The sequence below is a fragment of the Lepidochelys kempii genome, chromosome 27 (genome assembly GCF_965140285.1).
Source record: "Lepidochelys kempii isolate rLepKem1 chromosome 27, rLepKem1.hap1, whole genome shotgun sequence".
In the NCBI taxonomy this organism is placed as follows: Eukaryota; Metazoa; Chordata; order Testudines; family Cheloniidae; genus Lepidochelys; species Lepidochelys kempii.
In genome coordinates this window covers 3,231,618-3,259,507 of record NC_136406.1, presented here as the reverse complement: position 1 = coordinate 3,259,507, position 27,890 = coordinate 3,231,618, and the positions used below count along the sequence as shown (strand labels likewise).

The 27,890-nt window shown below is 56.4% G+C and overlaps 1 protein-coding gene across 1 annotated transcript; it reads right to left on the bottom strand.

Annotated features, from left to right (window-relative positions):
- Window positions 1–8,241: 8,241 nt before the first annotated feature.
- Window positions 8,242–10,077, bottom strand: FZD2 (frizzled class receptor 2). Its single transcript, XM_073325769.2, has one exon. The coding sequence runs from the start codon at window positions 9,989–9,991 to the stop codon at window positions 8,318–8,320; it is 1,674 nt and encodes a 557-aa protein (XP_073181870.1). The 5' UTR covers window positions 9,992–10,077; the 3' UTR covers window positions 8,242–8,317.
- Between the last annotated feature and the right edge of the window lie 17,813 nt (window positions 10,078–27,890).

The window sequence follows — 27,890 nt, the reverse complement described above, 5'->3', positions numbered from 1 at the left end:
CCACCCTGTACAGTGCTTAGAGACACAAAGCACCAAGCATAGAGCAGGTTTAGGAAAAGCCACAGTGGCTGAAATTTTCAAAATTTAGCTAGTGCTTGTGGGTTCCCAGGACAGTTATTGTGGACTAAGGTAGGGTGTGGGCTGAAAGCAGAGCAGCAACACGAGAATAACTGTATACCTTAATCCAGTCCCAAAGTCAGACCGTATGGCAAGGATGAGGACTGTGACATTCTCTCCACTCCAGTTGTATCTTGGGAGGATGTTAAACAGCAGCTACTAAAGTTAAACATTTTCAAATCAGCAGGTCCAGTAACTGGCATCCAAGAGTTTTAAAAGAGCTGGCTGAGGAGCTTGCTGGACCATTAATGCTAATTTTCAATAAGTCTTGGAGAACTGGGGAAGTTCCAGAAGACTGGAAGCCAATGTTGTGCCAATATTAAAAAGGTAAATGGGATGACCCGGGTCATTATAGGCCTGACATTGCTCTTGGGCCAGATAATGGAGTGGCTGATACGGGACTCGATGAATAAAGTAGTAAAGGAGGGTAATGAAATTATTGCCACTCAGCATGGGTTTATGGAAAACAGATCCTGTCAGCCAAACTTGATATCTCTTTTCGATGAGATTCCAAGACTGGTTGATCGTAGGCTTGTCTACACTGAAAATGCTCCAGCAGCACCGCTGGACTGCTTCGGTGAACAGGGGCTCTCCCCTCGGTATAGGTACTCCTCCTCCCTGAGAGGAGCTAGCTTGGGTCGATGGGAGAAGGCTCCTGTCAACTTAGTGCTGTCTATACCAGGGAGGTTAGGCCAGTTTAACTCATTCAACTTAGTTATACCAACATAATTTCCCAGTGGAGAGCTGGCCTCAGATTTCAGTAAGGCATTTGACTTGGTACCACACAACATTTTGATTAGAAAACTAGAACAATACAAAATTAATATGGCACGTTAAATGGATTAAAAACTGGCTAACTGGTAGGTCTCAAAATGCAACTGTAAATGGGGAATCATCATTAAGTGGGTGTGTTCGCAGCAGGGATCAGTTCTTGGCCCTACACTAATTGCCATTTTTATTAATTACCTGGAAGAAAACATTAAATCACCACTGACAAAGTTTGCAGATGACACAAACATTGGGGGAATGGTGAATAATGAAGAGGGCAGATCACTGATACAGCGTGATCTGGATCGCTTGGTAAACTGGGTGAAAGCAAACTATGCATTTGAATATGGCTACAAGTAAACGTACTCACCTAGGAACAAAGAACGCAGGCCACACTTACAGGATGGGGGACTCCATCCTGGGGAGCAGCACCTTGGGGTGGGATGGGGGGGAAATCAGCTGAACATGAGCTCCCAGTGTGAGGTGGCCAAAAGAACTAATGCCAGCCTGGGATGCCTAAACAGGGAAACTTGACTAGCAGAGGCCTTTGTATTTGGCACAGGTGTGACCACTGCCGGAATATTGCATCCAGTTCTGGTGCCCACAATCCAAGAAGGATGTTGCTAAATTGCAGAGGGTTCGGTGAGGAGCTGTGAGAATGACCAAAGGATTAGAAACCCTGCCTTACAATGAGAGGCTCAAGGAGCTCAATCACTGTGATGTGATCACAGTTTATAAGTAGCTGCATGGGGAACAGATACTTGATAATGGACTCTTCAATCCAGCAAAGGTCTAACGCGATCCAGTGGCTGCAAGTTGAAGCTAGACAAATTCAGACTGGAACCAAGATGTCCTTTGTTAACAGGGAGAGTAATTAACCATTGGAGCAACCTACCAAGGGTCCTCGTGGATTCTCCATCACTAGCACTTTTTAAAGCAAGATGGATGGTTCTCTAAAAACTCTGCTCTGGGAATTATTGTGGGGAAGTTCTCTGGCCTGTGCTATGCAGGAGGTCAGCTGACATGATCACCATGGTCCATTCTGGCCTTGGAATCAATGAACCTAGGAACAGAATTCAATTTGTGATGGATTTGATCCTTTGAGCCTGGTCTCTCTCCAATGCTCTGAGCCAGATCCCACTCCCATTGAAGCCAACTGAACTTTCTATGGCAACGGGACTGAGCGCTCAGCCCCACGGATGTGAATTTCCCACATCCAAAGGCAGCAATGACTGTTACTGGCTTCACTGAGCCTTGGACCAAGTGCTCATTACACCAAAGAGAGAGCATTCAAATTGACCCAGCGGAGTAGATTGCTGCAGGTTACCTCGGAGACACGGGTTTTGGAAACGCATGGTAAGTGTACCATTCAGGCCCTGCTATTCAAGCTACTTCGGGCCCGGATAGGTAGGAATAGCTAGATCTCGCTCCATACGAGATTGCTTTGTGGGGGAAGAGGAGGGATTTGTTGCACAAATACAGGCCACGATCCTGCAAACACTTACACAGACTGACTTTATTTATACCGCCATGGGGGGTACAAGCACAAAGCGCCAACCCTGCAAACAAACGCTTAGCGCTCGTTTCCCCAGGGTGATTACCCAGCGTAGGCAGAGCACAATAGCGACCCAAGTTATCCAGCACAGCTACGGCCCGCCGTAGGCAGGCCGCTCTAGCTCCGCCGCTCAGTTTCCCAGGCTGAATAAGCCCTTAAACTCACACACAACTTTGCTCATGAAGCTGCTCCACCAGGTTCAGCGAGGCTGCGCGCCTGCCCAGAGAGACCTGCCCGCCGAAGAGGTTGCAGGGTTGGGGCTTTTCAGGGTAGCCCAAGCCACGCACCGGACTAGTCGCTGCTTCAGAGCAGGGGATCGTTACAGCCCCCACCAGCCGAGAGATAGAGAAGCTCAAAACGATCCTGAGCACATTGGGGAACGTATTTATTTGTTTACACACACACACACACACACACACACGTGTAACTTAAAGACAATCACACTTTTGTAACTAAAACAACCAGAACTCATGAAAAGGTTCTAGGCCCAGTGAGAGCCGGTGACGAGTTGCTACCACGGGGTTATGACCAATAGATAGGCGGCCTTCTCCTTGGAGCAGGATTTCTGCTCTACACCACTTTGGGATATCGATTTGCTCCTTTAGCGCTCCCCTCAGCCTGAGCCCATCGCTTTAAGAACACAATACCTCCCTCCCCAGGATTAGATAAAAAGGTACACTTTACATCATTATCTGGATTCAAATATTCAGTCCTAGAAAACCCTGCTGAGTCTCTCCTCTCCAGTGGCTAGTTTCCTTCATCACAAGCCACTGTGTGACGAGTTGGAGGTTCTCTGGGGACCTGCGGGGGGGGCCTGGTATCAGGCGGGGTGTTTGATTGGGAAGAGGGGGTTGGAGCTGCACTTTAATTGACTTCCACAGAGTCAAGCCACACTAGGCCAGCTGTGAAAACATGGCAGGCCTAATTAGTTCACATCAAAGGGACCCCACCTCTGCCGGACTGCAGGCACCGTCCCTGCTCTCTGCAACACACAGCACATGGAGCATCTCCCCCTCTCCACATGCTGCACCCCCCATCCAACAAGTAAGAGCCCCTTCCCCTCCCCTGGCTGGCCCAGGGCTGTTATTTGTTAAAGCACCAACACTGGGCATTTGCTGCTTCAGAGACCACTCTATTTCAGTTCCCAGATCAGCTTAACAACGGGTGGATCCAGATAGGCCTCAGTCCCTGCTGCACAGGCTCAGACCCCTGCGTCCATGGGGGGAGCCCCCTTGAAGTGGGGGGAGCCTGCAGGACTGGAGCCCTACAGGAGACAGGTAGAGGGCCGCGCTGTAAGCCTATTGATGCCGTGTCAGGGAGCATGAACCAAAATCCTAGGTAGGCAGGGTTGAATCCCAACTTCCCTTTATCTCACTCACCCACACCCCGACCCCTTTTTCAGCTGCTTACTTCACTGTCATATTCATTTTGGGGGTTGTTTTCTCCTTACCCAGAGCCAGCTTTTTCCTGTCTGGAAAAAAGTTGTGTGTTTGTTAAGCAGCTCAGATTGCCTCATGCTCCTCTGAGCACTGATTCGTAACTGAGTCATTTAAAGAAGGGCTTTTTGTCTGCATGATTGGGCAGTCTCCAGTCTGGTGCAAAGGAATTTATTTATTTAAAATAATTCCTGGACTGGGATGAACGTTTATAGCAGAGAGAACAACCCGCTCCCCCCACTGAACGTGGGGATGTTTCTTCCTTGACTAGATGAAACTTTCTAGTCTTTTCCTTCTCTACAACAGCTGGGATGTTTAATGCATTAAACAGACTTCGGCTTTTCTTGAGAGTTTAAAGGGGGAGGGGGGGAATCTCCATTTCAAAGCCAGTCTGTCAACTTTCCACACTTAACTGGGAACAAAACCCTCCCCCATTCCCATTAAAAAGCCATCCAATTCAACTCTAACCTTAAAAACCACCATGTGAAAGGCCCTGGTATTTAGTTACAAGGTAGGGTCCATGGCAAACTGCAACTCCATAAAGAATGATACAAATTACTTGGTTAAAATGAGATGGCGGAGAGCCTTAGAACAAGAGAAGCGTTTACAGAAAACTGGGAAGCAAGGATTGAATGAAGCTGCTTCCTTCTCAGCCCTACAATCTTTGGGTCAGGTTTTCAACAGGACTCACTACACTGCAACACCCACTGATAACAGGCACCAAATTCTTGTGGGGTGGAAATCTGGCCAGAGTGGTACAAAAGAATTCACTAGGAAGCCCTCTAGCCAAACCCCAAGGGAAGGCTGCAGGGGCCAGTGCGGTAAAGATCACATAGAAGGTAGCACAATGCAAACTTTTTGAAGTAACAGCCCTTCCAGGGTCTCTTTTTCTAAGCTAGGGCACTTGAAAGCTTTGCACACACAGATCCTGCGATCCTTGGGGAAGAGGGCATCTCCCCTCCTCCCCTAGTGATTTGCACAGGACATTTTGTCTGTAAAAAAGGGTGTTCCAGCAGGGTTGGGTGTAATCTATCTTCTTAGGGGTAAACTGAAATGCCTTCCTACAACAGAATAACACGAAACAGCTGCTGGGGAGCTCAGCTGATTAGCAAGGCTGATTTCAAAGTGCACAAATACAGACATTTTCATGGAGTGAATGGGAAGACTCCTTGTCTGTCAACAGCAGGCTCCAGGCCCTGGGGGTGCTGCCTTTCCCGCCCCACAGCTAGGGATCCGGCTGACGGCTAATGCAGAGCAAAGAGCTACATTCTTTAGCCTGTTCGGGTGTCAGGAGCACAGAGCCTTGCCTGCCTCTTAAAGGAGGAGCTGATTTTAAGACATTCCCTTTAACTGGCATTTGCACCTTCAAAGCTCAGGGTAGGATTTTCAGAAGGAGCTGGTGGGTTTGGGTGGCTCGTGGAAGACACCTGATAGGCCCCCCATTTTCAGAGGGTGGGTCTAGACCTCAGGCCCCCCAGAATCACTGGTCACGTCTTGGTCATGCAGATCAATAGCCCAGCTCTTCGGCAAGGGATTTACTTGTACTGGCTCAGCAGAGAACCATCTAAGGCACATGTATCCAGGAAGGTCTAGCCTTGGCTCCAGCAGTGACCCACCCTCCCTCTCCAATAATGACCAGGGCACAAGAGACAGCTGGAATGTATTTCTCTATTATCTAGCAGGCCAGTTTGATACAGGACACATGTTCACAGCTTACCACTCCCATCTGGTTCCCTTTAGGACAGTCTCCCCCAACTTACTCCTTACTTTGGTGTTTGAAACAAGCTCACATGCAATTACAGCATGTTCCCAAACTCCCTTCTACAGTCCTCTTCAGGCTGGGGGGGGGGATTAAATAGGTTAAATCAAATACAGGGGTGAACATTTACCCTTCCCAACACCCCCCACCCCTTCGTCAGCTGGCATCTAAGTGTCTCCCTGGGCATTCTTCCCCCTGCAGGGGAGGAAGATCAGTAAATCAAAATCACCTTGATTAAAAATGTTACAACCCTATGAAAGGTTTAGGAGATGGGGGAGCCAAAACCCTATGGGAGGTAGGTATAGAAGCAGCAGGCAAGCAAAAGGTTTACTTTTTAAATACTTGAGACTGTTTTTAAGAGCCATTTTCCAAACCACCAAGGGAAGGGGGAAAAAAAAACAAAAAACGTTTCCCCCATTTGCCGCTGGAAAATTAAACCAGATCTAAGGGGTGTTTTCCTCCCCACAATCTATAGCGGAGACACAAGAGTTTTGCAGTTTAACTCTTTGCATCCTACCCCAGCTTTGTGCTGTTTTAGTTATGATCTTATATACTGAGCTACATTATAATTACAGTCGAGTAGATGGCAAGTTAAAGTAAACAGAATCAGGCCATACACATTACTCCTTAACTAAAGCTGTTTTGAGAACAGACTCCAGTTAGCAGTGAGACACTGAATTGCGAGGAGGGAAGTCAATATTTGTTGATTTTGATCGCACCAGATTTTCAGCCCAAAGGATCTGAAATCTACCAGTAAAATTAAGAAAAGTTCAAGTTAGGAACCGATTATTTCTAGCATTCATGGGGTTTGGTTTGGTTTTTAAGCCTAGGAGGTAAGGAATTTTGTATCAATATTCCTCTTACCAGTACAATTCATTAGAATGTCTTCTGATTTGCACCCTTATGTTCTCTCTCTCCCAGTTCCTCTCCAAAACACAGAGGCAGGCTGTCAAACTAAAGTATATTTGATGTGGTAGCAAAGAAATCAATCCAAGTCCCTTCCCCTTAAACAGTAGAAAAAGATAGAGAATTAAAAACCTTACAAATGGATAACATTTATACATTCTACAATCAGTGAAAAACAGGACTGAAGCCAGCATTCATTGATGGGGGGGCAGGGTCTACATATTTAATTTTAGTGCTTCCCTCTCTAATCCTGTAGTTATTAGGGACAAAGTTTAAAGCACGCAGTGGCAGAATGTTGTTTGTTTTTAAAAGCTGGTTCTAAATATTCTCCTCCATGGAGGATGGTTTGTGCAGTAAGCCACAAGACTTTTAAAATTAAAAAAGAAAAAAGTAACACGTTGGCCAATCCTGGAAATTAAAAATAAAAAAGTTGGAAGAGGCCCGATTAAGAATTCTGCAACAGGCATTGCCCACCCCCCACCCCCGCTTCACTGCCAAACAAGGAGTCACCAGAGAGAGTCTCCACCTTTATTTCACAGAGAAATCTGTTAAACTTTCTAGGAGTTTTCAGATATAGGATTCCAGAACACACCAGCAAACACTGCAGAGGAACAGGAACCCTCTGGGTTTTTGTTTGTTTGCAAGCAGTAACTTTAAAATGAGATTCACTCCCCTTCCCCCCACCCCCCAAATAAGTAAAAAGAGCCTTCCCAACCCACTTACTGCTTAAAACGATGCCTACCTGAATGAAAGAGCACCACACCACAAAAATCTTGAATGGCAGTTGCTAAGGTTTTATAATTTGGATTACAGCTCTTGAGTTAGGAGAAAACCCTCACAAGTAGGGTTTGGGGTTTGGTTGGTTTTTAAACTCAGTTGTACTTGCAAAGAGCAGGCTGCTTACTAAGGACAGGTAGTTTAGAAACCTCTGTACACAGCATTTGGGGACAGAGACATGTACAGTGCCAGAGAAGTAGTTTTCAGGTGGAAGTTAAAGAAGGGGGTTGATAAAAGGGCTGAACTGGGGTGTGCTTTCTTCATGAATCAATCCCAGGTGCCTTTCACTGGAGTCTCCAGTTGGGCAGAAAAGCCTTAGCAAAAACCATTACCAGATCCTCAGAACCAGGCCACCCCACTCAAGTCAGCTGCTGGGATAAAAGGGGGAGGCAGCCCCTTCACAAGTCTCTTCATATAAAAAAACCCCAAAACACCAACTTCTTGGTAAACTTCCGAAAGAGGGAAAAGAGGGAGATGGATACTTTAAAAAAAAACAAACAAAAAACACAAACCAAAGTCTGCCTTTAATACAGAAGAGCTTCCATACTGTGCTCATCAGGGGAAAAGCGATTACAGGTCTGGCTTTTATGGAAGTTCAGCTGAAAACGTTCCCCCACAGCCAACACAAACAGAAAATCCGTCTCTATGGCTCCATTTAGAGGGGAGATCTTGCCAAGGCCGAGAAAGGGAAAAAAGCCCGACGCTTTAGGACCGAAGAGAGGCGGCGGGCCGAGCCGAGCCGGGCCGGGCCGGGCCGGGCCGAGCCGAGCCGCGCCGCCCCGCCCCAAGAGTTTCCGGATCTCTGCGGGTTTCGTTTGGTTTTTAAATAGAAATATATAAATTCCATTTACAGATGCTATGTACAGGTCTAATTACAAGGCACCGTGGCCGTGCAGAACCCTAGAAGGGGAAGGCGGGTTAGCTTCGAATCGGAAGAGTCGGTTCGAAACGCTTCGCCCCCGGCCCGGCCCGGCCCCGCCCGGCCCGGCCCGGCCCGCCTCACACCGTGGTCTCGCCGTGCCGGCTGTGCGCCAGGCGGGTGTAGAACTTGCGCCAGGAGTGCAGCGTCTTGCCGGACCAGATCCAGAAGCCCGAGGTGATGCCCACGATGAGGGTCATGAGGTACTTGATCATGTAGACGGTGAAGTCGGGGCCCACGCGCGGCGCGTGGCGCAGCGGGCAGGGGATGGCCAGGCTCTTGCAGCGCTGGCTGACCCAGCTGCGCTCCCAGCGCTCGCGGAAAGCCTGCTCGTAGAAGTAGCAGGCGATGACGATGGTGGCGGGCACCGTGTAGAGGACGCTGAAGACCCCGATCCGCACCATGAGCCGCTCCAGCTTCTCGGTCTTGGTGCCGCCGTGCTTCATGATGGTGCGGATGCGGAAGAGCGAGACGAAGCCGGCCAGCAGGAAGGAGGTGCCGATGAAGAGGTAGACGAAGAGCGGGGCCAGCACGAAGCCGCGCAGCGGGTCCAGGCCGTGCAGCCCCACGAAGCAGACGCCGCTCAGCAGGTCGCCGTCCACCTGCCCCAGCGCCAGGATGGCGATGGTCTTGACGGCCGGCACGGCCCAGGCGGCCAGGTGGAAGTACTGCGAGTTGGCCTCGATGGCCTCGTGGCCCCACTTCATGCCGGCGGCCAGGAACCAGGTGAGGGACAGGATGACCCACCAGATGGAGCTGGCCATGCCGAAGAAGTAGAGCATCATGAAGAGGATGGTGCAGCCCTCCTTCTTGGTGCCCTGCACCACCGTGCGGTACCCGTCCTCCTGGAACCGCTCGTTGCACACCGCGCGCTCCTGCAGCACGAAGCCGGCGATGTAGGCCACCGACACCATGGTGTAGCAGCCCGAGAGGAAGATGATGGGCCGCTCCGGGTAGCGGAACCGCTGCATGTCCACCAGGTAGGTGGTGACGGTGAAGAAGGTGGAGGCGCAGCAGAGCACGGACCAGACCAGGATCCAGAGCCGGGCGAAGCGCACCTCCTCCGGGCTGAAGAACATGTGGCCGTCGCCGCGGGCCGGCTCGCAGGGCGCCGCGCAGTCCTTCTCGCCCAGGAACTTGTAGTTGAGGTAGCCGGGCACCTGCAGCGCCCGCGGGCAGTGGAAGGGGTGCTCCGGCGTGGCGTAGCGCGGCGCGCCCGGGGTGCCCTGGCCGGGCGGCGGCGCCGGGCTGGTGAGCAGCGCCGGGGAGCCGCCGTCCTCCGAGTGGTTCTGCCCCACGCAGATCTGCTCGGCCCCGTGGCGGGGGAAGTTCTCGCAGCGCAGGCGCTCGGGCCACTGGAAGCCGAACTTGTTCATGAGCGCCTCGCAGCCCTGGCGCGCCCGCTCGCAGATGGAGCGGCAGGGCGGGATGGCCTGCTCCAGCACCGTGCACACCGGCGCGTACATGGAGCACAGGAAGAACTTGAGCTCGGGCGAGCACTGCACCTTGACCAGCGGGTAGAACTGGTGCACCTCCAGCCCCGCGTCCTCCTGGTTGGTGTGGCCCAGCAGGTTGGGCATGATGGTCTGGTTGTAGGCGATGTCGGTGCAGAGCGGGATGGAGATGGGCTGGCAGAAGCCGTGGTCCGGGATGGAGATGCCCTTCTCGCCGTGGAACTGGCCCCGGCCCCGGCCCAGCACGTTCAGCCACAGCAGCAGCGAGGCCAGGCGGTGCAGGACGCTGGACGGGCGCATGGTGCCGCCGCCTTTCCCGGGCTCCCGCGCCCCGGGCGGGCCAAGCGAGCGAGCGCCGCGCGGAGCAGCCGCCCCTCCTGGGCCCGGCGAAGTTCGCGCCGCGGAGCCTGCAGCCGAGTCGCGGGACAGCCGCCGGGCGCCCTGCCCGCAGCCCGACCGGCCGAGTCCCGGAGCTCCCTCCTTTGTGCGGCTCCGGCCCCCTTCAGCCCCAATTAGCCGGTTTCAAGGGGGCCCCCAGCCCTGGAGCGCGCAGAATCCAGCCCAGCCCAGCCCCCTCCTCCCTGCCCGCCCCCAGGGAGCCTTGGAACGGCCTGGCCCGGGCCCTAAGCCCCTTCCCAAAATTTCCTCGCGGCCAATCAGATTCAAACGCAGGGACCAGCCCCGAGGGCAGGATTGGTCAAGCCCAGCCTAAGGAGCGCAGAGAGCAGCTGCCAGGGGGCCGCCCCTCGCCTTGGCCGCTTTAAAGGGGCAATTGCTTATTAATCAGCGTCCCGATTATTATTGTGCAGATACATCGATCTTCTGGCCGGAAGCGCCCCTCCCCCGCCAGGGGCACACGCAGACCCACCCCCCCACCCCCCCACACACACCCACCCACCCCCCACACCCAACTTTCCCAAGGCGAGCGCACCCGGCGCCGCCCGCTCCAGGGGCCGGAGAGCGGCCGGCAATGTCATCAGCCGTTTGGGGGTTTTCTCCAGCGGGGCTTTTCCGTCCTCCCGACTGGCCTCAATGTCTCGCTGCAGCCAGAGCTCAGCCCAGCCGGGCTGCAAAGTCACTTCGGCCCCCCCGGCCGAGTTACGGCTTTCTGGGGCTGGCTTTTGTCGCTCTCCGCTGCTCTCCCTGGTTCTGCAAAGCCTCCCACAGACCCCCCCTTCCCTTCGCCACCCTTTTCAAATCGCAACGTTTTACGGAAAATCTCCATTTAAAAATTCTTTTGAATTAACCACCCTCCCCCAAACTTGCAAGCAGCCTGGTTAAAGCTTGATAGATATCCTCGGATAGTTTGTCTTAAGCTCCGTAGGGATGAGACGCTGTTGTGACAAGTCGGATTTTTACCACTCTTCACAGATTTAGGCCCTGATTCTGCAGAGACTGGGCACGTCCTTAACTTGATGCACTGGGAGATCCAGGAGGAAAGTTAAGCACGTGCCTTTGGCGAGCCAGAACCAGCGTCTGTGCGCTCAGGTGAGGCCTGATCCTGGCTTGAGTAGCCCGGGGGATGAGCAGTGAACAGGGTCGCCTTGCAGGATCTGGGCCCTGGGTCTGCATGGTTCTCTCAGGGCCATGTCTAGCTAATCTAACAGCTGGAGATGGAGGGAGAGGATTAGGGCTGGGGGGGGGGTGTACTCACGTGTCTCTCTCCACCTAGATCATTATTTCTTTTAAAATAGGTACATTTGAAAGTGTTTGTACTCGATCCCCACCCCCAAAAAGCCCTCTGTGAAATGCGACCCTGTCTCTTTAAGACTCTCTTTAATGGCTAGGTTGTTCACTGGCATATAATTGTCCCATTTCCCTAACAAAGAGCTCCATTATGGCCCCTTTTTTCGGTGGCACCTCCAAGCGAGAAGATTCTTTACCCGGCTGCAGAGCGCGAGGCGGGGAGGTTCCCGGGGGCTGGGATGCAGCGGCCAAGCGGGGGGGCTGCTCCCAGAGTCCCCCTTCGTTATGCAAAGCAAAGTTAAGGCACATTCGCAAGAAGGTCTTCGCCGAAAGCGAATCACGTCTCTCTTTCGCGGGCGCGGGGGGCTGTGAAATGTTCGGCTTTAGCCCGCCGCGGGGGCGAAACCTCGGGGTCGGCGCGGTCCTGCAAAACCGAAATCAATCCGGAGTCTGGTGCTTGCAGGATTCCGACCAAAGGTGCAGAGCGATCCCATGCGGGGAGCGGGCCTTAGAAAGGTGCCCGGCGCCCGACTCCGCAAGGACCTGCCGAGCAATCCGGATTGTTTTCAAAGTGAACAAAACATTCAACGGGACATAGAGCGGGGCAGGGTCTGGGGTTTATCGCAGGGACCTCGGCACATCGCTCCTGGTTCTCTCCCTCCATCGCCGCTCCCAGGAGGCGCCTGGAAATCATCCTCCCCTCCGGGCCGAGCGGTAAGCGCCCCGCACTGGCAGCCGGGCGTGGGCAGCTCGGGCCAGGGCTTTCCCTCGGGTGCTGAGCGGCCTGGACTCGGAGCTCCCAACCGAGCTGCAAACGGGCTGGAGAAAGCCCCCGCGCCTGTCTGCGAACTGGTGTCTTGCTCTGGTTTCGCTCTCACCTGACCTGGGCCAAAGCCCTCTGGCCCCGGCGAAGCTGCGCCCCATGGTGCGGAGCCCCACCGCCCCTTTCTCTTCCAGGTGGCCTGGGGCCAGCAGTCCTACAGGGACCCCTTCCTGCCTGCTCCCCAAGTGGGTGGGACCCCGGGAGTCCCTGCGGGGGCGCCCTGCCTTCTCCAGCCTGCAGCCAGCCTGTTGGGGTTTACATTGATGTAGCCCAGCCTTGAGCAGAGCTGACTTTCCCAGCACACTCAGGAGGACAGGAGCTGGCTGGGGGTTGTTGGGTTGTTGCCCCTGGGGTGACTTTTATGTGGAGAGAGCTTTTCCCATGACTCGCTTTGGAGGGAAGTTTCAGCCTGCTGGGGGCTAGGCAGCAGGACCCCTCAGACGTGCTGCAGGCCTGGAGGAAGGCACCCGGGTTTCTGACCCGTGTTCCCTGTAATGGGTCTCTGGTGCCAGGCGCAGATGTCAGGGCATGTCCAGGAGTCATTGCTAGCGGCTGGGTTCATTTGCCTTCCCCCGACGGGGCTCTGGGGCAAGTAACAGCAGAAAGACGCCCCGCGGGCCCCCCAGGCCTCCCCAATGACTGACCATTCCTCTGGAGCACTTTGGCCTTGTCTCTGGCCTCTTCGCTACCCCCATCAGCATCTCCACTGCCCCGTCCCTTTCCCATCCTCCCCCAGCCCTGTTCCAAAACTCCCCCTTCCTCTCCCGCAGGGGCAGGACTTGGGCTTTTCAGTTTCTCAGCCAATTTTTGCCCCTTCCCCTCTCCAAGCCTCTCCTCGTTTTCCGTGCTTTGGCCACACAGCCCTGGCCCTCACGCCTGCTCCTTCCTTTCCCTTTGGGTCTGCTCTGATCCACAGCCAACGCTGGACCAGGACCTTCTGCTACTGAGACCTCGGAGCGAGACTCACTCAGCCAAAGGCCACTTCCGGTTCTCTGAAGGCCCAGTCCTTCGTTTGGTTGACAGTAGCCCCAGGGGGCCCCCTGGAGATCACGGCTCTGCTGTGCCAGGGGCTGCACATGGAGTACGAGACATTCCCCGCCCCAAGGCACTTCCACCCCAGAGATGAGACAAAGGATGTGACGTCCTCCCTCTGCCTACCAGGGGGCTGCAGGCAGAGAAGGCCAGGGCCAGGTGTCAGAGCCATCACACTGGGTCGTCAGCTCGCTGGGGGCTGAGCTCTTCTGGCTCCAGGCGGGCATGCTGAGCTCCTTTGACAATCCGGCCCCATCTGATGGCCCCAAGGTCCCCCAGGGGGCTGGTCAGAGCTGGGACCTGAAGCCAGGCATCCAGAGTCTCAGGCCAGACTCACCAGCCCATCCTGCTTCATTTCTGCCAGGTTATGGGCGGGGCTTTTGGCAAGTGCCCTTCAGTTTTTGATTGCCCCCTTTTATCCAAGGGTGTCGGAGCCACTTTGCAGCCCTTCCGCAACCCCCCAGTGAGTAGCCCGTAAGCCCCTCTGTGGTCGGCCCTGTGGCCCCCCAGAATTTCACAGCAGGGGGGGCAGAACTCAGATCCTCCTGCTCCAAGAACCCCGTCCCCAGGCACTTGAGCTAAAGGCGAACCTCTGTTCATGACATAGAGTTTCTGACACACACGAGAGCAGTTCTGTTTCCAGCTAGTAAAAGACAAAGGCATGAGTAGAACCCTGAATTTCCTGGATTCCAGGCCCATATTCAGTCTGCGAGACCAGAGGTTCTCACCTTTACCATACTGGCCTGCACCCCATTTGGTCCCCCCTCCCATCTAGCCAGGCCCCCCTGCCCCCCCCCAGCAGTCTGGGAAGGGCAAGGTGTTTATGACCTTCAGGTTGAGAACCCCTGGACTAGACCATGCCAGCTCATAACAAACATGCTGATGGATCAAAATATAGCCCCCGCACCCCCCTTGAGATGTGTGAATCCACCTCCTGTGCCCTTCCCCTACGTCTCACACCCTCACGTGGCACGAGTAGACACAATGCAGCCGGAGTCCGGGTCCCAGTCGTTCCTTTCCTGGGGCAGGGAAGCGGGGGGAAGCTTTGCCCTGCTGCTGCTCCTGCTGAGAGGACTTTCCTCCCCCGGCCGTCAGCCCAGCACCTTCTGAATGTCACACCCTGGCCACACACACGGGGCACGCGATCTGGTCCCAAATGCAAACCCAGACTCTGCTCCATACCGGAGCGGCTGAGGCAGGAGTTACCATGTCCCCGGGGTGTGCCCACGTCTCATCTGCAGCGTCTTGAGTCCCAGAGATGCCAAGACTTCCGAGAGCGTGCTTAACCTTTGCGGGCTGAGGGCATTAGTTAGCACCGTGGGATGTTCTATGCTCAGTTGGGCTGTCACGCCGTCAGGTCAGACCCTACATGCCACTGGGCTACAACAGCGGTACCCTCAACTCACCCAACAATATTGTTAATCTAGCCAACCACACACTTAGCCTGGCAGAAGAGTCTGTCCTATCTCGGGGATGCTCTTTCTGCCCCGCCAGCCCCACGCACGATACAGTTCTGCAGGGATCTGGAAGCCTACTTTTGCCATCTCCAACTCAAAGAATATTTTCAACACACCACTGAACAGAGCACTGACCTACAGGAACCTTCCTACCGACACTACAAGAAGAATTCTGCGGGGACTCCTGACGGTCAAAATGACACACTGGACTTCTACAGAGAGTGCTTCCGCAGACCTGCACAGGCTGAAATTGTGAACAACCAGCATCACTTGTCCCATAACCTCAGCCGTACAGAACGCAACGCCATCCACAGCCTCAGAAACACTCGGACATTATCATCAAAGGGGCTGACAAAGGAGGTGCTGTAGTCATCGTGCACAGGTCAGATTATGAACAGGAGGCTGCCAGGAAACTCTCCAACACCACATTCTACGTGCCACTATCTTCTGATCCCACTGAAGAGTACCAAAAAAACGACACCAGCTGCTCAAGAAACTCCCTGCTACGGCACGGGAACAAATCTACACAGACTCACCTCTACAGCCCTGACCAGGGGTATTTTATCTGCTGCCCAAGATGTATAAACCTGGAAATCCTGGGCGCCCCATCATCTCAGGCATTGGCACCCTGACAGCAGGATTGTCTGGCTATGTAGACTCCCTCCTCAGGCCCTACGCTACCAGCACTCCCAGCTATCTTTGATTTCCTGAGGAAACTACAAGGAATTGGTGATCTTCCTGAAAACACCGTCCTGGCCACCATGGATGTAGAAGCTCTTTACACCTATATTCCACACGAGGATGGACTACAGGCTGTCAGGAACAGTATCCCTGGTGAGGCCACGGCACACCTGGTGGCTGAGCTTTGTGACTTTGTTCTCACCCACAACCATTTCAGATTTGGGGACAACGTATACCTTCAAGTCAGCGGCACTGCTATGGGTACCCGCATGGCCCCACAGTATGCCAACATTTTTATGGCTGACTTAGAACAACGCTTCCTCAGCTCTCGTCCCCTAACGCCCCTCCTCTACTTGCGCTATATTGATGACATCTTCATCATCTGGACCCATGGAAAAGAAGCCCTTGAGGAGTTCCACCAGGATTTCAACAATTTCCATCCCACCATCAACCTCAGCCTGGTCCAGTCCACACAAGAGATCCACTTCCTGGACACTACAGTGCAAATAAGTGATGGCCACATAACCACCACCCTATACCGGAAACCTACTGACTGCTATACTTACCTACATGCCTCCAGCTTCCATCCAGGACACACCACACGATCCATCGTCTACAGCCAAGCCCCAAGATACAACCACATTTGCTCCAATCCCTCAGACAACCGTGCATCTGAAGAAGTGGGTTTTTATTCACGAAAGCTTATGCCCAAATAAATCTGTGAGTCTTTAAGGTGCCACTGGACCCCTCATTGTTTTTGTGGATACAGAATAATACGGCTACCCCTTGGACCACAAGCCAAGGAATCCAAAGCTGAAAAGGCCCCAGGCCCATGGGCCAGTCCCCAGCTCACTCACCCTCTCCACCGTGACTAGAATTCCTGGCTCGCAGTTTCAGTGGGATAGGCCATGGAGCCTGGCCTGGCCTCTGGAGGGGGTTTTCTGGCCACAGAGGTGGGTGCCTGGGCAGGGCAGCATGGGGACACTGGCACAGCTGTTATTAGTTATAATGTGAAGTGCTCTACATGATCTATTAGGTGTACTACGGTAGTGCCTGGGGGCCCCAGACCAGGGCCCCACTGTGCTCGGAGCTGTACAAACACAGACCACAGATGGTCCCTGCCCCAAAGAGCTTCCAGTCTAAGTGCCGCGGCTGCCCAGGCTGTCCCTGCGCCGTGGCTAGAGGAGGGGGCAGGCCAGCGCTGTGCCCAGCATTCACTGGAGAGTTTAAAGCTGGCACTGGGGCTGGCTCAGAGGCATTATCAGCCGTCGGATGTCAGGGCAGGACCAGCCCCAATTAGCATCAACGGCAAAGGGCCCCGTAGCTTGGATGGGAGCAGGAAAACCTGACAAGGGAGCTCTGTACCAGCACAGCCTGGCTGGGGTCTGGTTTGCCCCTGCCCTAGCCTGGGGGTACTGGCACTAATTAGACGAATGCTCTCTCCTGCCCCCGAAGTACATCCTGAGGCAGGGCCTTCGAGGCCAGGGCTGTGCCAAGGTGGCTTTGTGCGTGTCCCAGCCCTCTGGGCTGAGAGGAACCACAAGGGCCCCCTGTCCCAGTCATGCCAGTGAGGATGGGGAGGTGATAGGCAGAGAAATGCGGGGGGCACTTCTGGGCATCAGCAGAGGGGCCCCATGGTTTCCCCTAATCTATGCAACAACCAACTGTCTGGGCTGTGGCTAGGGCTGCTGGCTGATGCTGTGTGGTGGGGGGTGGAGCTCCGGGTGAAGCCACCGCGCCAGACCCACTCAGACTGTGGGCGTCCCTCGTGCTGTGCCAGGGGCTGTACGGGCCCTGGCGATAACTGTCCCTGCTGCGCTGGGCGGTGCTGCCTGGGTGGAATTGCCCGGGAGAGGGGAACCCTGCTGCCAGCTGGGGCCTTTCCGAGTCCTGGAGTTCGCTGTGCATCTTGCCCACCAGAGCAGAGTGCAGACAGATGGACCTGGTCTGCCCCTCTTCCCCTCTGCAGCACCTGGGTTTAGAGCTGCGGCCTTAGCTCATTCAGGCACCGGGTCATTTGTTTGCTTCAGCAGAGTCTTTACTTTCTGGCCTTTTTTTTTTTTTTTGGCCTTTTTTAGGAGGCGGGGTCCCTTCCTTTCCCCCTTGTCTGGTTCTTTCTTTCCTAACTTCTCCCTCTCTCCCTCCCTCCCTGCCTCCCTTTCTCTCTCTTTCCTGTAACTTAAGCTTTTGTTGTGAGTCAGAGAAACCCAGGCTGGCTTGAAAAGAGGCCCCACTGCTTTTCAGAGAGTAATTGAAACCATCGTGCTGCTCCTGGGGAAGGGGGAGGGGCAGGGGGGCTCCAGAAATCAAAGACATGGGGAACTCAATCCTTCAGACAAACACTGATTTACGGCTGGAGCCGTGCGCTGCAGCCCCTCCGCGCTGCCCCTGGCCTGCTCCGCTCCAGAGGGGCTCTGTCCCCTCGCGTCCCCCATGGCCCCGTCAGACCCGGGGGGAGTGTGGAGAGTCCATGGGCACGGGAGCCGCAATGACACGCCAGCCCTTACCACCTCGCTTCACCTGTGGGGCAAGAGAGAGATTGCAGAAAGGATCCGCTCCCCGTGGTACTCGAGTATGGCGCAGGGGGCTAGGAGAGAGTATCCACCACCCCCCCCGTGGTACTCGAGTATGGCGCGGGGGGCTAGGAGAGAGTATCCGCCCCCCTCCCCCGTGTTACTCGAGTATGGCGCGGGGGGCTAGGAGAGAGTATCCGCCCCCTCCCCCCGTGTTACTCGAGTACGGCGCGGGGGGCTAGGAGAGAGTATCCGCCCCTCTTCCCCCCGTGTTACTCGAGTATGGCACGGGGGGCTAGGAGAGAGTATCCGCCCCCCTCCCCCCATGTTACTCGAGTATGGCGCGGTGGGCTAGGAGAGAGTATCCGCCCCCTCCCCCCGTGTTACTCGAGTATGGCGCGGGGGGCTAGGAGACAGTATCCGCTCCCCTCCCCCCGTGTTACTCAAGTATGGCACGGGGGGCTAAGAGAGAGTATCTGCCCCTCTTCCCCCCGTGTTACTCGAGTATGGCACGGGGGGCTAGGAGAGAGTATCCGCCCCCCTCCCCCGTGTTACTCGAGTATGGCGCGGTGGGCTAGGAGAGAGTATCCGCCCCCTCCCCCCGTGTTACTCGAGTATGGCGCGGGGGGCTAGGAGACAGTATCCGCTCCCCTCCCCCCGTGTTACTCAAGTATGGCACGGGGGGCTAGGAGAGAGTATCTGCCCCCCTCCCTCCGTGTTACTCGAGTATGGCGCGGTGGGCTTGGAGAGAGTATCCGCCCCCTCCCCCCGTGTTACTCGAGTATGGCGCGGGGGGCTAGGAGACAGTATCCGCTCCCCTCCGCCCATGTTACTCAAGTATGGCACGGGGGGCTAGGAGAGAGTATCTGCCCCCCTCCCTCCGTGTTACTCGAGTATGGCGCGGTGGGCTAGGAGAGAGTATCCGCCCCCTCCCCCTGTGTTACTCGAGTATGGCGCGGGGGGCTAGGAGAGAGTATCCGCCCCCCTCCCCCGTGTTACTCGAGTATGGTGCGGGGGGCTAGGAGAGAGTATCCGCCCCCCTCCCCCCGTGTTACTCGAGTATGGTGCGGGGGGCTAGGAGAGAGTATCCGCCCCCTCCCCCCGTGTTACTCGAGTATGGCGCGGTGGGCTAGGAGAGAGTATCCGCCCCCCTCCCCTGTGTTACTCGAGTATGGCGCGGGGGGCTAGGAGAGAGTATCCGCCCCCCTCCCCCCGTGTTACTCGAGTATGGCGTGGGGGGCTAGGAGAGAGTATCTGCCCCCCTCCCTCCGTGTTACTCGAGTATGGCGCGGGGGGCTAGGAGAGAGTATCTGCCCCTCTCCCCCCCGTGTTACTCGAGTATGGCGTGGGGGGCTAGGAGAGAGTATCTGCCCCCCTCCCTCCGTGTTACTCGAGTATGGCGCGGGGGGCTAGGAGAGAGTATCCGCCCCTCTCCCCCCCATGTTACTCGAGTATGGCGCTTGGGGCTAGGAGAGAGTATCCGCCCCTCTCCCCCCCCGTGTTACTCGAGTATGGCGCGGGGGGCTAGGAGAGAGTATCCGCCCCTCTCCCCCCTATGTTACTTGAGTATGGCGCGGGGGGCTAGGAGAGAGTATTCGCCCCCCCCCCCGTGGTACTCGAGTATGGCGCGGGGGGCTAGGAGAGAGTATCCGCCCCCCTCCCCCCGTGTTACTCGAGTATGGCGCGGGGGGCTAGGAGAGAGTATCCCCTCCCCTGTGTTCCTGGATTATGGTGCAAGGGGTTTAAACCCTGCGCACTGCAGACCCCTGTGAACATATTGCTGTCAGGGGCCTGCTTCCTGCGGGGGAAGGGTGGGGGCTCCGTTTCCTTTCACGGCCCCGGCCCCCAGCTGCATTTCAATGCTGCTCAAGTTTCAGCAGGACACTGTGCAGGAGCCCGGGACTCTGATCTGATCCCAACTCCCGGCCAGGGGACCGCTGGCGGGAGGGATCCAGGAGCCCCTTTCTCCTTGCAGGCTGTCAGTGTGCCGCGCCTTTGCTCAGTTATGATCAGAGAGAGCCTGAAATGCCAACCCAGTCCCATGCCGGTGGTGCAAACACCCGTGGCCCCATGGCTGGGGAACTGTGTCCGGTTGCCCCACTAAGGCTGCTCCCCAGTCGGACAAACAGCAGCTCCCAGAGCAGATTCTGGTTGGTGTTAAACACCCCCAAGAAGCTGTTCTTCCAACAAATCCTGGGCTGCCTTACACCTTCTTCTAACGCAAACACCCAGCGGAAGGGGGACGAGCTGCCTGCATCGTTTGGGGGAAGGGGGAAGAAGGAAGCAAATTCCCAGCCGTATACACATTGCCTCCCTCAAATCCCCTTCCCCGGCAGTGTCAGCTGGATCCAAGATTTCTGACGCGCTTGAATCCTGATTTTCAGAGGTGCTGAGCACCCGGCCTCCAAAGACAAGGCCCCTTTATGGTGCCTCAAGCTGGGCACCCACAATCACCAGCCTTCCAGAAACACCAGCACCTCAGTGTTTTATGCTGAAGTTTTCAAAGGAACCAAAAGCAGCCAGGTGTTCAAAGTCCATTGCATTTCTAGGGGGTCTGGGCAATTAACTGCCTTTGGACTTCCTAGCCTTAAAGTGCTGGCAAGCTCTGCTGTGAATGGGGGGGGGGGGACAGGAAGAAGATGGGGGGGTTGGGGTTTCTACTGAGGAATGAAGTGTTTCTTGTAGCTGTTGCTTGTAAATTACAGTGGGGAATCTCTGGGGCAAGTTGCTGTCTGGTGACTAGCAAATAACATGGGTCCAGCTCTACTTCTAAATATTATTTTTATTAATTCATTCATTAGAATAGCAGTAATGCCTGGAGCCTCGGTTAACCGACATGGAGTAAAGTCCCCGCCCCCAGGAGCTGACAATCTAAGTATAGCTGCCGAAGGAGGAATCCAGCTCCTATTGTTTAACCGAAGCATAATAACCCCAGATCTCCATTTCTCTTTGCAATGCAATGGATTTTCACACCAAGCCTATAGTGTAGAGAGGGGCAGGAGTGGCTGGTTCTGGGTTTAGAGACCCCAGAGCCCAGGTGTGGGTAAGATCTCAGCTCCATTCAGTTCAAAACTCCAACGTTCGGTGTGGGTCAGAGAAAAGTTTCTATTTTCAGCCATTCTGGCCCCTGGAGCCCAGAGTTCTTACAGACTACAGGGGGTGGGGGCAGAAACAGTCGGGTGAAAAGTGGAACTTGCATTGTGCAGGGCTGGGCACCGCAGTGCGAAGGGGCCATGTGCAAACTACATAAAGGGGAGAGTGCGGCCTGGGGCTGCATGGCCGAAGGGAAGCAGGGGCTGACTCAGCAGCCAGGCCTTGCTGAGCCCCTGTTATCTGTGACAAAACCCAGCTCCCTGTGGTGACAGAAGCTCCCGTGGCCCAGGGCATTTCCCAAGCCGTGGGGCTTCTTCTCTGGCAACATATGAGGCAGGACCTGGGGCTTGCTTCTAATGACACTTGATTGGCGTCTGCGGAGAGCTTCGCCTTGCAAACCTTCACTGAAGGGTTCACTCCCTTGCCAGGGAAATAGGATCTTGGGGGCTCGATTTGGGCGAGGCAAACCAAAAAGGTCCAACCCAGCTCACCCAGGGCCCCAGAGAGAAGGGACATGTGAAGGACAGCCTTGTCACAGGCAGGTCAGCGAGGAGTTTGGGGGTGACGGGGGGTGACCCCGTCACTAGGATGCTGCAAACCGCCCCTGCTCCAGCAGGGACCAGGAGACCCGGGAAGGTTCCGCCATGGCTGGAAGCGGAAGGATGTTCAGCGCCTTGTGCTGGTAGCTCTCCTCCGGAAAGTCTAAACTCCTCCCCGGCTCCCTCACCCCCAGTACGATCACTGAGGGGAGAATTTTCCAAACAGCTCCGTTCCCATTTCAGTACATAAATAGGAGGCCAGATTTCACCAAAGATCTCAGCCCGGCCAGGTGCAGGCTGGCAGCTGAGCTTTGTTTGCAAAACCAGCCTTTATATCAGTGTCTGAATGGGCCTGAGCCCTGGGGAACCTGGCCCCGATCGCGGGCGCTGAGCCCTGGGGAACCCGGCCCCGATCACGGGTGCTGAGCCCTGGGGAACCCGGCCCCGATCGCGGGCGCTGAGCCCTGGGGAACCCGGCCCCGATCGTGGGCGCTGAGCCCTGGGGAACCTGGTCCCAATCGCGGGCGCTGAGCCCTTGGGAATACAGCTCCGATCGCGGGCGCTGAGCCCTGGGGAACCCAGCCCCGATCGTGGGCGCTGAGCCCTGGGGAACCTGGTCCCAATCGCGGGCGCTGAGCCCTTGGGAATACAGCTCCGATCGCGGGCGCTGAGCCCTGGGGAACCCGGCCCCGATCGCGGGCGCTGAGCCCTGGGGAACCTGGTTCCAATTGCGGGCGCTGAGTCCTGGGGAACCCAGCCCCGATCGCGGGCGCTGAGCCCTGGGGAACCTGGCCCTGATCGCGGGCGCTGAGCCCTGGGGAACCCGGCCCCGATCGCGGGCGCTGAGCCCTGGGGAACCCGGTCCCGATCGCGGGCGCTGAGCCCTGGGGAACCCGGCCCTGATCGCGGGCGCTGAGCCCTGGGGAACCCGGCCCCAATTGCGGGCGCTGAGCCCTGGGGAATCCAGCTCCGATCGCGGGCGCTGAGCTTTGGGGAACCTGGTCCCAATTGCGGGCACCGAGCCCAGGGAATTTGGCCCAGGTCACAGGCACCGAGCCCAGGGAATTTGGTCCCGATCGCGGGCGCTGAGCCATGGGGCATTTGGCCCTGTGTACTGAACGCAGGGAGGCTCTAGACCGCCCCACCCCTCCATGCTAAGTGCAGACAGGAGACCAGTTTGGAAGTTCGGCTCTGGATCTAACCCCCCTCCCTGAGCCTTGGGAGCATTTGGAGCTGGGGTTCTGCTTGTCCGCCCACATCTCCTCATAACTGCAGCGCCACGGCTGAGTCAGCGGCGAGATTCATCTCCGTGCAATTGGTTAATGAAAGTCACCGTCTCACCCCCTGCCCCAGTTGCCATCCTGGCTCAGCAGAACAGCTGAGGGGCCTCACATGACCCAGTGGGGGCTGCCGGACAGAAAGCAACTGACAATCCGGCCCTGTGCTGTGGGCAGGCAGCTGCGCTTGTCCGGCTGGGCCCTGGAATTCTCTCCCCCGCGGCCAGCCCTGGAGAGGGCCGGGGAAGGGACATGTCTTTTTTGGGAGGGGGGTTCAGGCTGGGATGCCGGGAAATGGGGTGGGGGGGCCTGGAGAGCCTAATTAAAGGAGTTAGTCAGCTCTGCATCCTCCCTGCTGAGATCAAATTTGCTCAGCTGAGCCTTAAAGAGCCAAAACCTTTAATAACCCAACTGCGGGCATGTGACTCTGCTTTGTACCCTGGGCTAATGCTACTAAAACCAATCAAACCGGAGCAGCCCTGGGTGCGTGAACGTGGGGCTGGTGTGGGGCAGGCTCTGGTGGGGTGGAACAGCCCTGGGGCAGGTGAACCTGGGGCTGGCGGGCTGGCGTGGGGCAGGCGCTGGTGGGGAGCTGAGGAGATTCAATTTCAGGGCAAGACCAAACTCTCACGGGGAATTCTTGGGCGAGTCGCAGTTGAAGGCCAGGGCCCAGGGGGCAGGCTGGCCCTCTCCTCCCAGCTTGGGGGCTTCCTCTAAAGAGCAACAAAGGAACCACAGCAGGGAGGAGATGGCTTAATAGGCCCCACTCAGAGAGGGGGAAGAGGGGCCACGGCCCAGGAAACACACCCAGGAACCCCTGGGCAGAGCCGGGAACAGCTAGCTGGGAATCCCTTCCCAGGCATTCCCTCGGACAGGCCCTGCCTGCTTTGGAAAGGATCCCACCCTGCGGAGGGAATGGGCCAGAGAGCAATCCCCCCTCCCACTCCCAAGGGTGGGGAATCCTGAACAGGACTATAAAGACACCCTCAGAGCGTGGGGAGGCTGGCTGTGGGGCGGGGCAGGAGCGAAGCTGGTGCTGTCTAGGCAGCCAGGGTGACTGGTCCACTGCTGTCAGAGAGCTGCGAGCCAGCTAACCTTGGCCACGTCCCTCCAGCAGCGCCAGGAAGGTCAGTGAAAAGGGTGATTAATGCTCTCGCCAATGTCACGCTCTTCTGCCGTCAGCCTCCAAGCGCCTTACAGAGGTGGGGGAAGTACCATCACCCCAAAGGTGTTCACAGGGAAACTGAGACACAAAGAAGCTGGCAAGGATTTGCCCAAGGCCACGGGGAGAGTATGTGGCAGAGGCAGGAATGGAACCCAGGAGGTCTGACTTATCCCTTAATAGCAGAGCTGGGCAGTGGGCGAGAAAACTGGCAGGGCTTCTTGCCAGCCTCACCACATGGCACACCCCAGGGCTGTGGCTCCAGGACTTTTGGGCTCCCTGCCATGGAAATGGGTGCCTGGAAGCCCTGGCTCTGACTGGGGCTTGGCTCCTGGCTCAGCAGCAGGGAGCCCTGGGAACCCCAGCTCCCGAGCTCAAAGGCTCCCCACCAGCTGCCGTGAGTGATGGGGAGCTGGGAGCGAGGGCTGAGCTGGGAAAACCAGACTCAATTTTGTTTCAAAAATTTCAAAACAAAACATTTTGTTTGTGTCTAAATGAATTTTTCGGGACTTGCCTTCCATGGGACATTTTGACCCAAACCAGACTTCACTTTGTTCAGAATTGTGGGATTTTCTGGGAGCAGGAATTCCAGCTTTGGGCCGGCGCGCCCTCCCTGCCCGGAGCTGGTTCCCAGACCTCTTCTCCAAGCACTAGGCCATGCTGGCTCCTTGCTGGAGTCTACCTTGGGTAACTCCACTGACCCTAGCTGAGTAGCAAGGGTGTGTGTGTAGCGGGATGGAGACGCCTGGGGGCAGAACCGAGTCAGCTAGGCCCTTTCTCTGCTGCCCCTTGATCCGGCTGGGAGGCATGGGAGGGTCCGTGGCTTCTCCCGCAGGCCAGGAGCCTGTACAGCCCTCTGCACAGACCCAGCCATGCTCTCCCTCTCTCCGGCTCATTCCCAGCGTGGGGGCCTCCTGCTCCTTCCGATGTGGCTGCTGGAGAGAGATGGGCCTTTTCCCCATGAGGCGGGAGCTCAGAGCCCTCTGCAAGGCTGCTGGCACCCTGGCCCATTGGTCTGCTGGGGCGGGATGGGGCTGTGAGTCAGGGTAACACTGAGCCGGCAGGGGCAGGCTGGGAGAGAGCACGCTGCTGCGTCCTGGCCTCCGTGAGCTTAACCTGTCAGCCCGAGGGGAGCCGGTCCTGGGATGGGCATGGAGTCCTGGCCCAGGACCTGCTCCCCCACAGCCCCACTCAGGCCTCACCTCTGCAGAGGGCCCAGGGAGAGGCCTGGGATGACTGTGGGGGGCGGAGGGAATAGGGGGATGCCTGGGATAATTGGGGAGTGGGGAGGCATGTGAAGCAGGGGCTGGAAGGGCAAGTCCTTCCCAGGCTCGGCTCTCCAGGCTGGGCTGGGCGAGCGGGAGGCCGGCACTGGTAGCTGCACCCTGCAGCCAGGCTTCACTGCCTCTGTGGGGCTGGTGTGGGCGGAGGAGGGGCAGCACTGGGGTGAGGGGGGCCGCCCGACCCGGAGTGGGGGAGCAGAGCTGCAGTAACTGTGGCCGCTCCTTTCTCCCAGCCTCTCCGTGAAAGCAAAGTGGGGCCGGGCCAGGGAGGGGGACCCTGAGCGGCCAGGTAGGCCACCCCGGGCCCTGGGGGTGCCTGATTTGCGAGGAGCAGGAAAAGGGAAGCTGGGGCTTGCAGGGATCCGGAGCGGAGGCAATCGGGGAGGGAATGGAAATGAAGTGACACCGTGCGTGGTGGCGATGTCCTCATTCCAGCAAGTGGCGGCAGGTTTGCTGCGTGTGGATCCAGCACGCTGGAGCTGCAGGACAAGAAACGGGCCAGAGCCGCCAGCGGCCGAGCCTGACTTATTGGCCTGTCCCCTTCCCATCTTTCCTGTCCCATCTGGCAGAAAATTCCCCCACCCCACTCCAAGCTTGCAAGTGAAATTCCTGGGTGCTCGGTTTTATAAAGCACACAGAGAGACACAAATACCCCAGGGCAGATTAGAGGGAATTATTTATTGGCTGGAAAGGGCTCTGGGCACAATGTAATGCAACAGCTACTTTCCAGAAAACAACTGGACTTGTACCCCTGGACAATGCCCACCTGCCAGCTGAATGCCCACTTTACAGACAGGGTAGCTAAACCACAGGGAGAGGGAGTGACGGCCAAGGTCATGCAGTGAGTTTGTGAGAGAGTTGGGAAGAGAACCCAGGAGACCTGGCTCTCCATCCCCTGCTCTAGCCACACTAACCCCGCACAGATTTTTCATTAGCTCACTGCTGCTGCAGAGTCCCAGGGGAGTACAACTGCATCGCCCAATTGTGCACATCTAGGCCCTGCATAAACAGCTGCTTCTCTTTCTGCCCGGTGGCCTCCTCAGGCCACATCATGGTGTCTGGCTGTGTCAGGCCCTGGAGCGGTTGTCCCATGCTCCCCTGGACACAGTCTCACCGCAGGACGCTATGACAAGCCAGACTGTGTAGACTGGTTTCAGAGGAACAGCCGTGTTAGTCTGTATTCGCAAAAAGAAAAGGAGGACTTGTGGCACCTTAGAGACTAACCAATTTATTTGAGCATGAGCTTTCGTGAGCTACAGCTCACTTCATCAGATGTTTTGTTTAGGAACCCCAGCCAAATGCAGCTCAGAGGGGTCATAGCCTGGGAAGCAGTGGTATCTAGTGGCTTCAGCAGGAGGGACTGGGAGTCAGGACTCCTGGGTTCTATTTTTGGCTCTGCCACTGACTCCCTGTGTGACCTTGGGCAAGTCACAGCCCTCTCTGTGCCTCAGTTTCCCCATCTGTAAAAATGACACATACCCAGCTCTATAATGTGCTTTGAGGCCTTCCCATTAACAGCTGTATCCATAAGTATTATCGACAGAGCCAGTGGCAACCCAGTGCCTATAGTTAAAGTGGTCCAACACTTCCTAGAGCAGGGGTGGGCAAATTTTTTGGCCTGAGGGCCACATTGGGTAATAGAAATTGTATGGCGGGCCATGAATGCTCACAGAATTGGGGTTGGGGTGTGGGAGGGGGGTGAGGGCTCTGGTTGGGGGTGCGGGCTCTGGGGTGGGGCTGGGGATGAGGAGTTTGGGGTGTAGGAGGCTGCTCTGGGCTGGGACCGAGAGGTTCGGAGGGCAGGAGGGGGATCAGGGCTGGGGCAGGGGTGCAGGAAGGGGTGCAGGTTCCGGCTGGGGGTGCAGGCTCTGGGGTGGAGGTGGGAATGAGAGGTTTGGGGTGCAGGAGGGTGCTGCATGCTGGGATTGAGGAGTTTAGAGAGTGGGAGGGGGAGCAGGGCTGGGGCAGGGGGTTGGGGCATGGGGAGAGGCTCAGAGGTGCAGGCTCCGAGTGGTGCTTACCTCAAGCAGCTCCCGGAAGCAGTGGCATGTCCCTTCTCCAGCTCTTACGCGTGGAGTGGCCCCCGACCCTCGGAGTGGGGCCATGCAGCTGCTTCTGGGAGCTGCGAGGTGTGGCCCCCGACCTGGTGCCCCAGCTGGAGTACTAGAGCAGGGCAAGCCCCAGACCCCGCTCCACAGCGGGAGCTCACGGGCCAGCTTAAAAATGGAGCCAGCCTGCAGGCTATAGTTTACCCACCCCTGTCCTAGAGCCTATTTTTGGTTGCTTATAATTATGTTTAGGTTCAGCATTTCAGGCTGAAATTTCCATGATCATAGAATCATAGAATATCAGGGTTGGAAGGGACCTCAGGAGGTCATCTAGTCCAACCCCCTGCTCAAAGCAGGACCAATCCCCAATTTTTGCCCCAGATCCCTAAATGGCCCCCTCAAGGATTGAACTCACATACCTGGGTTTAGCAGGCCAATGCTCAAACCACTGAGCTATCCCTCCCCCCCCCAATTGAGCTATCCTTCCCCCCCCCCCCCCCCGATGGCTGTTTGCTTCGGGAGGGAACTGGTAAAGGCCTGGGATGATGGGGGGGAGGAGAGGGGGGTTGGCTTTGGGGCATCTAGTAAAGTGTTCTTAAAACATT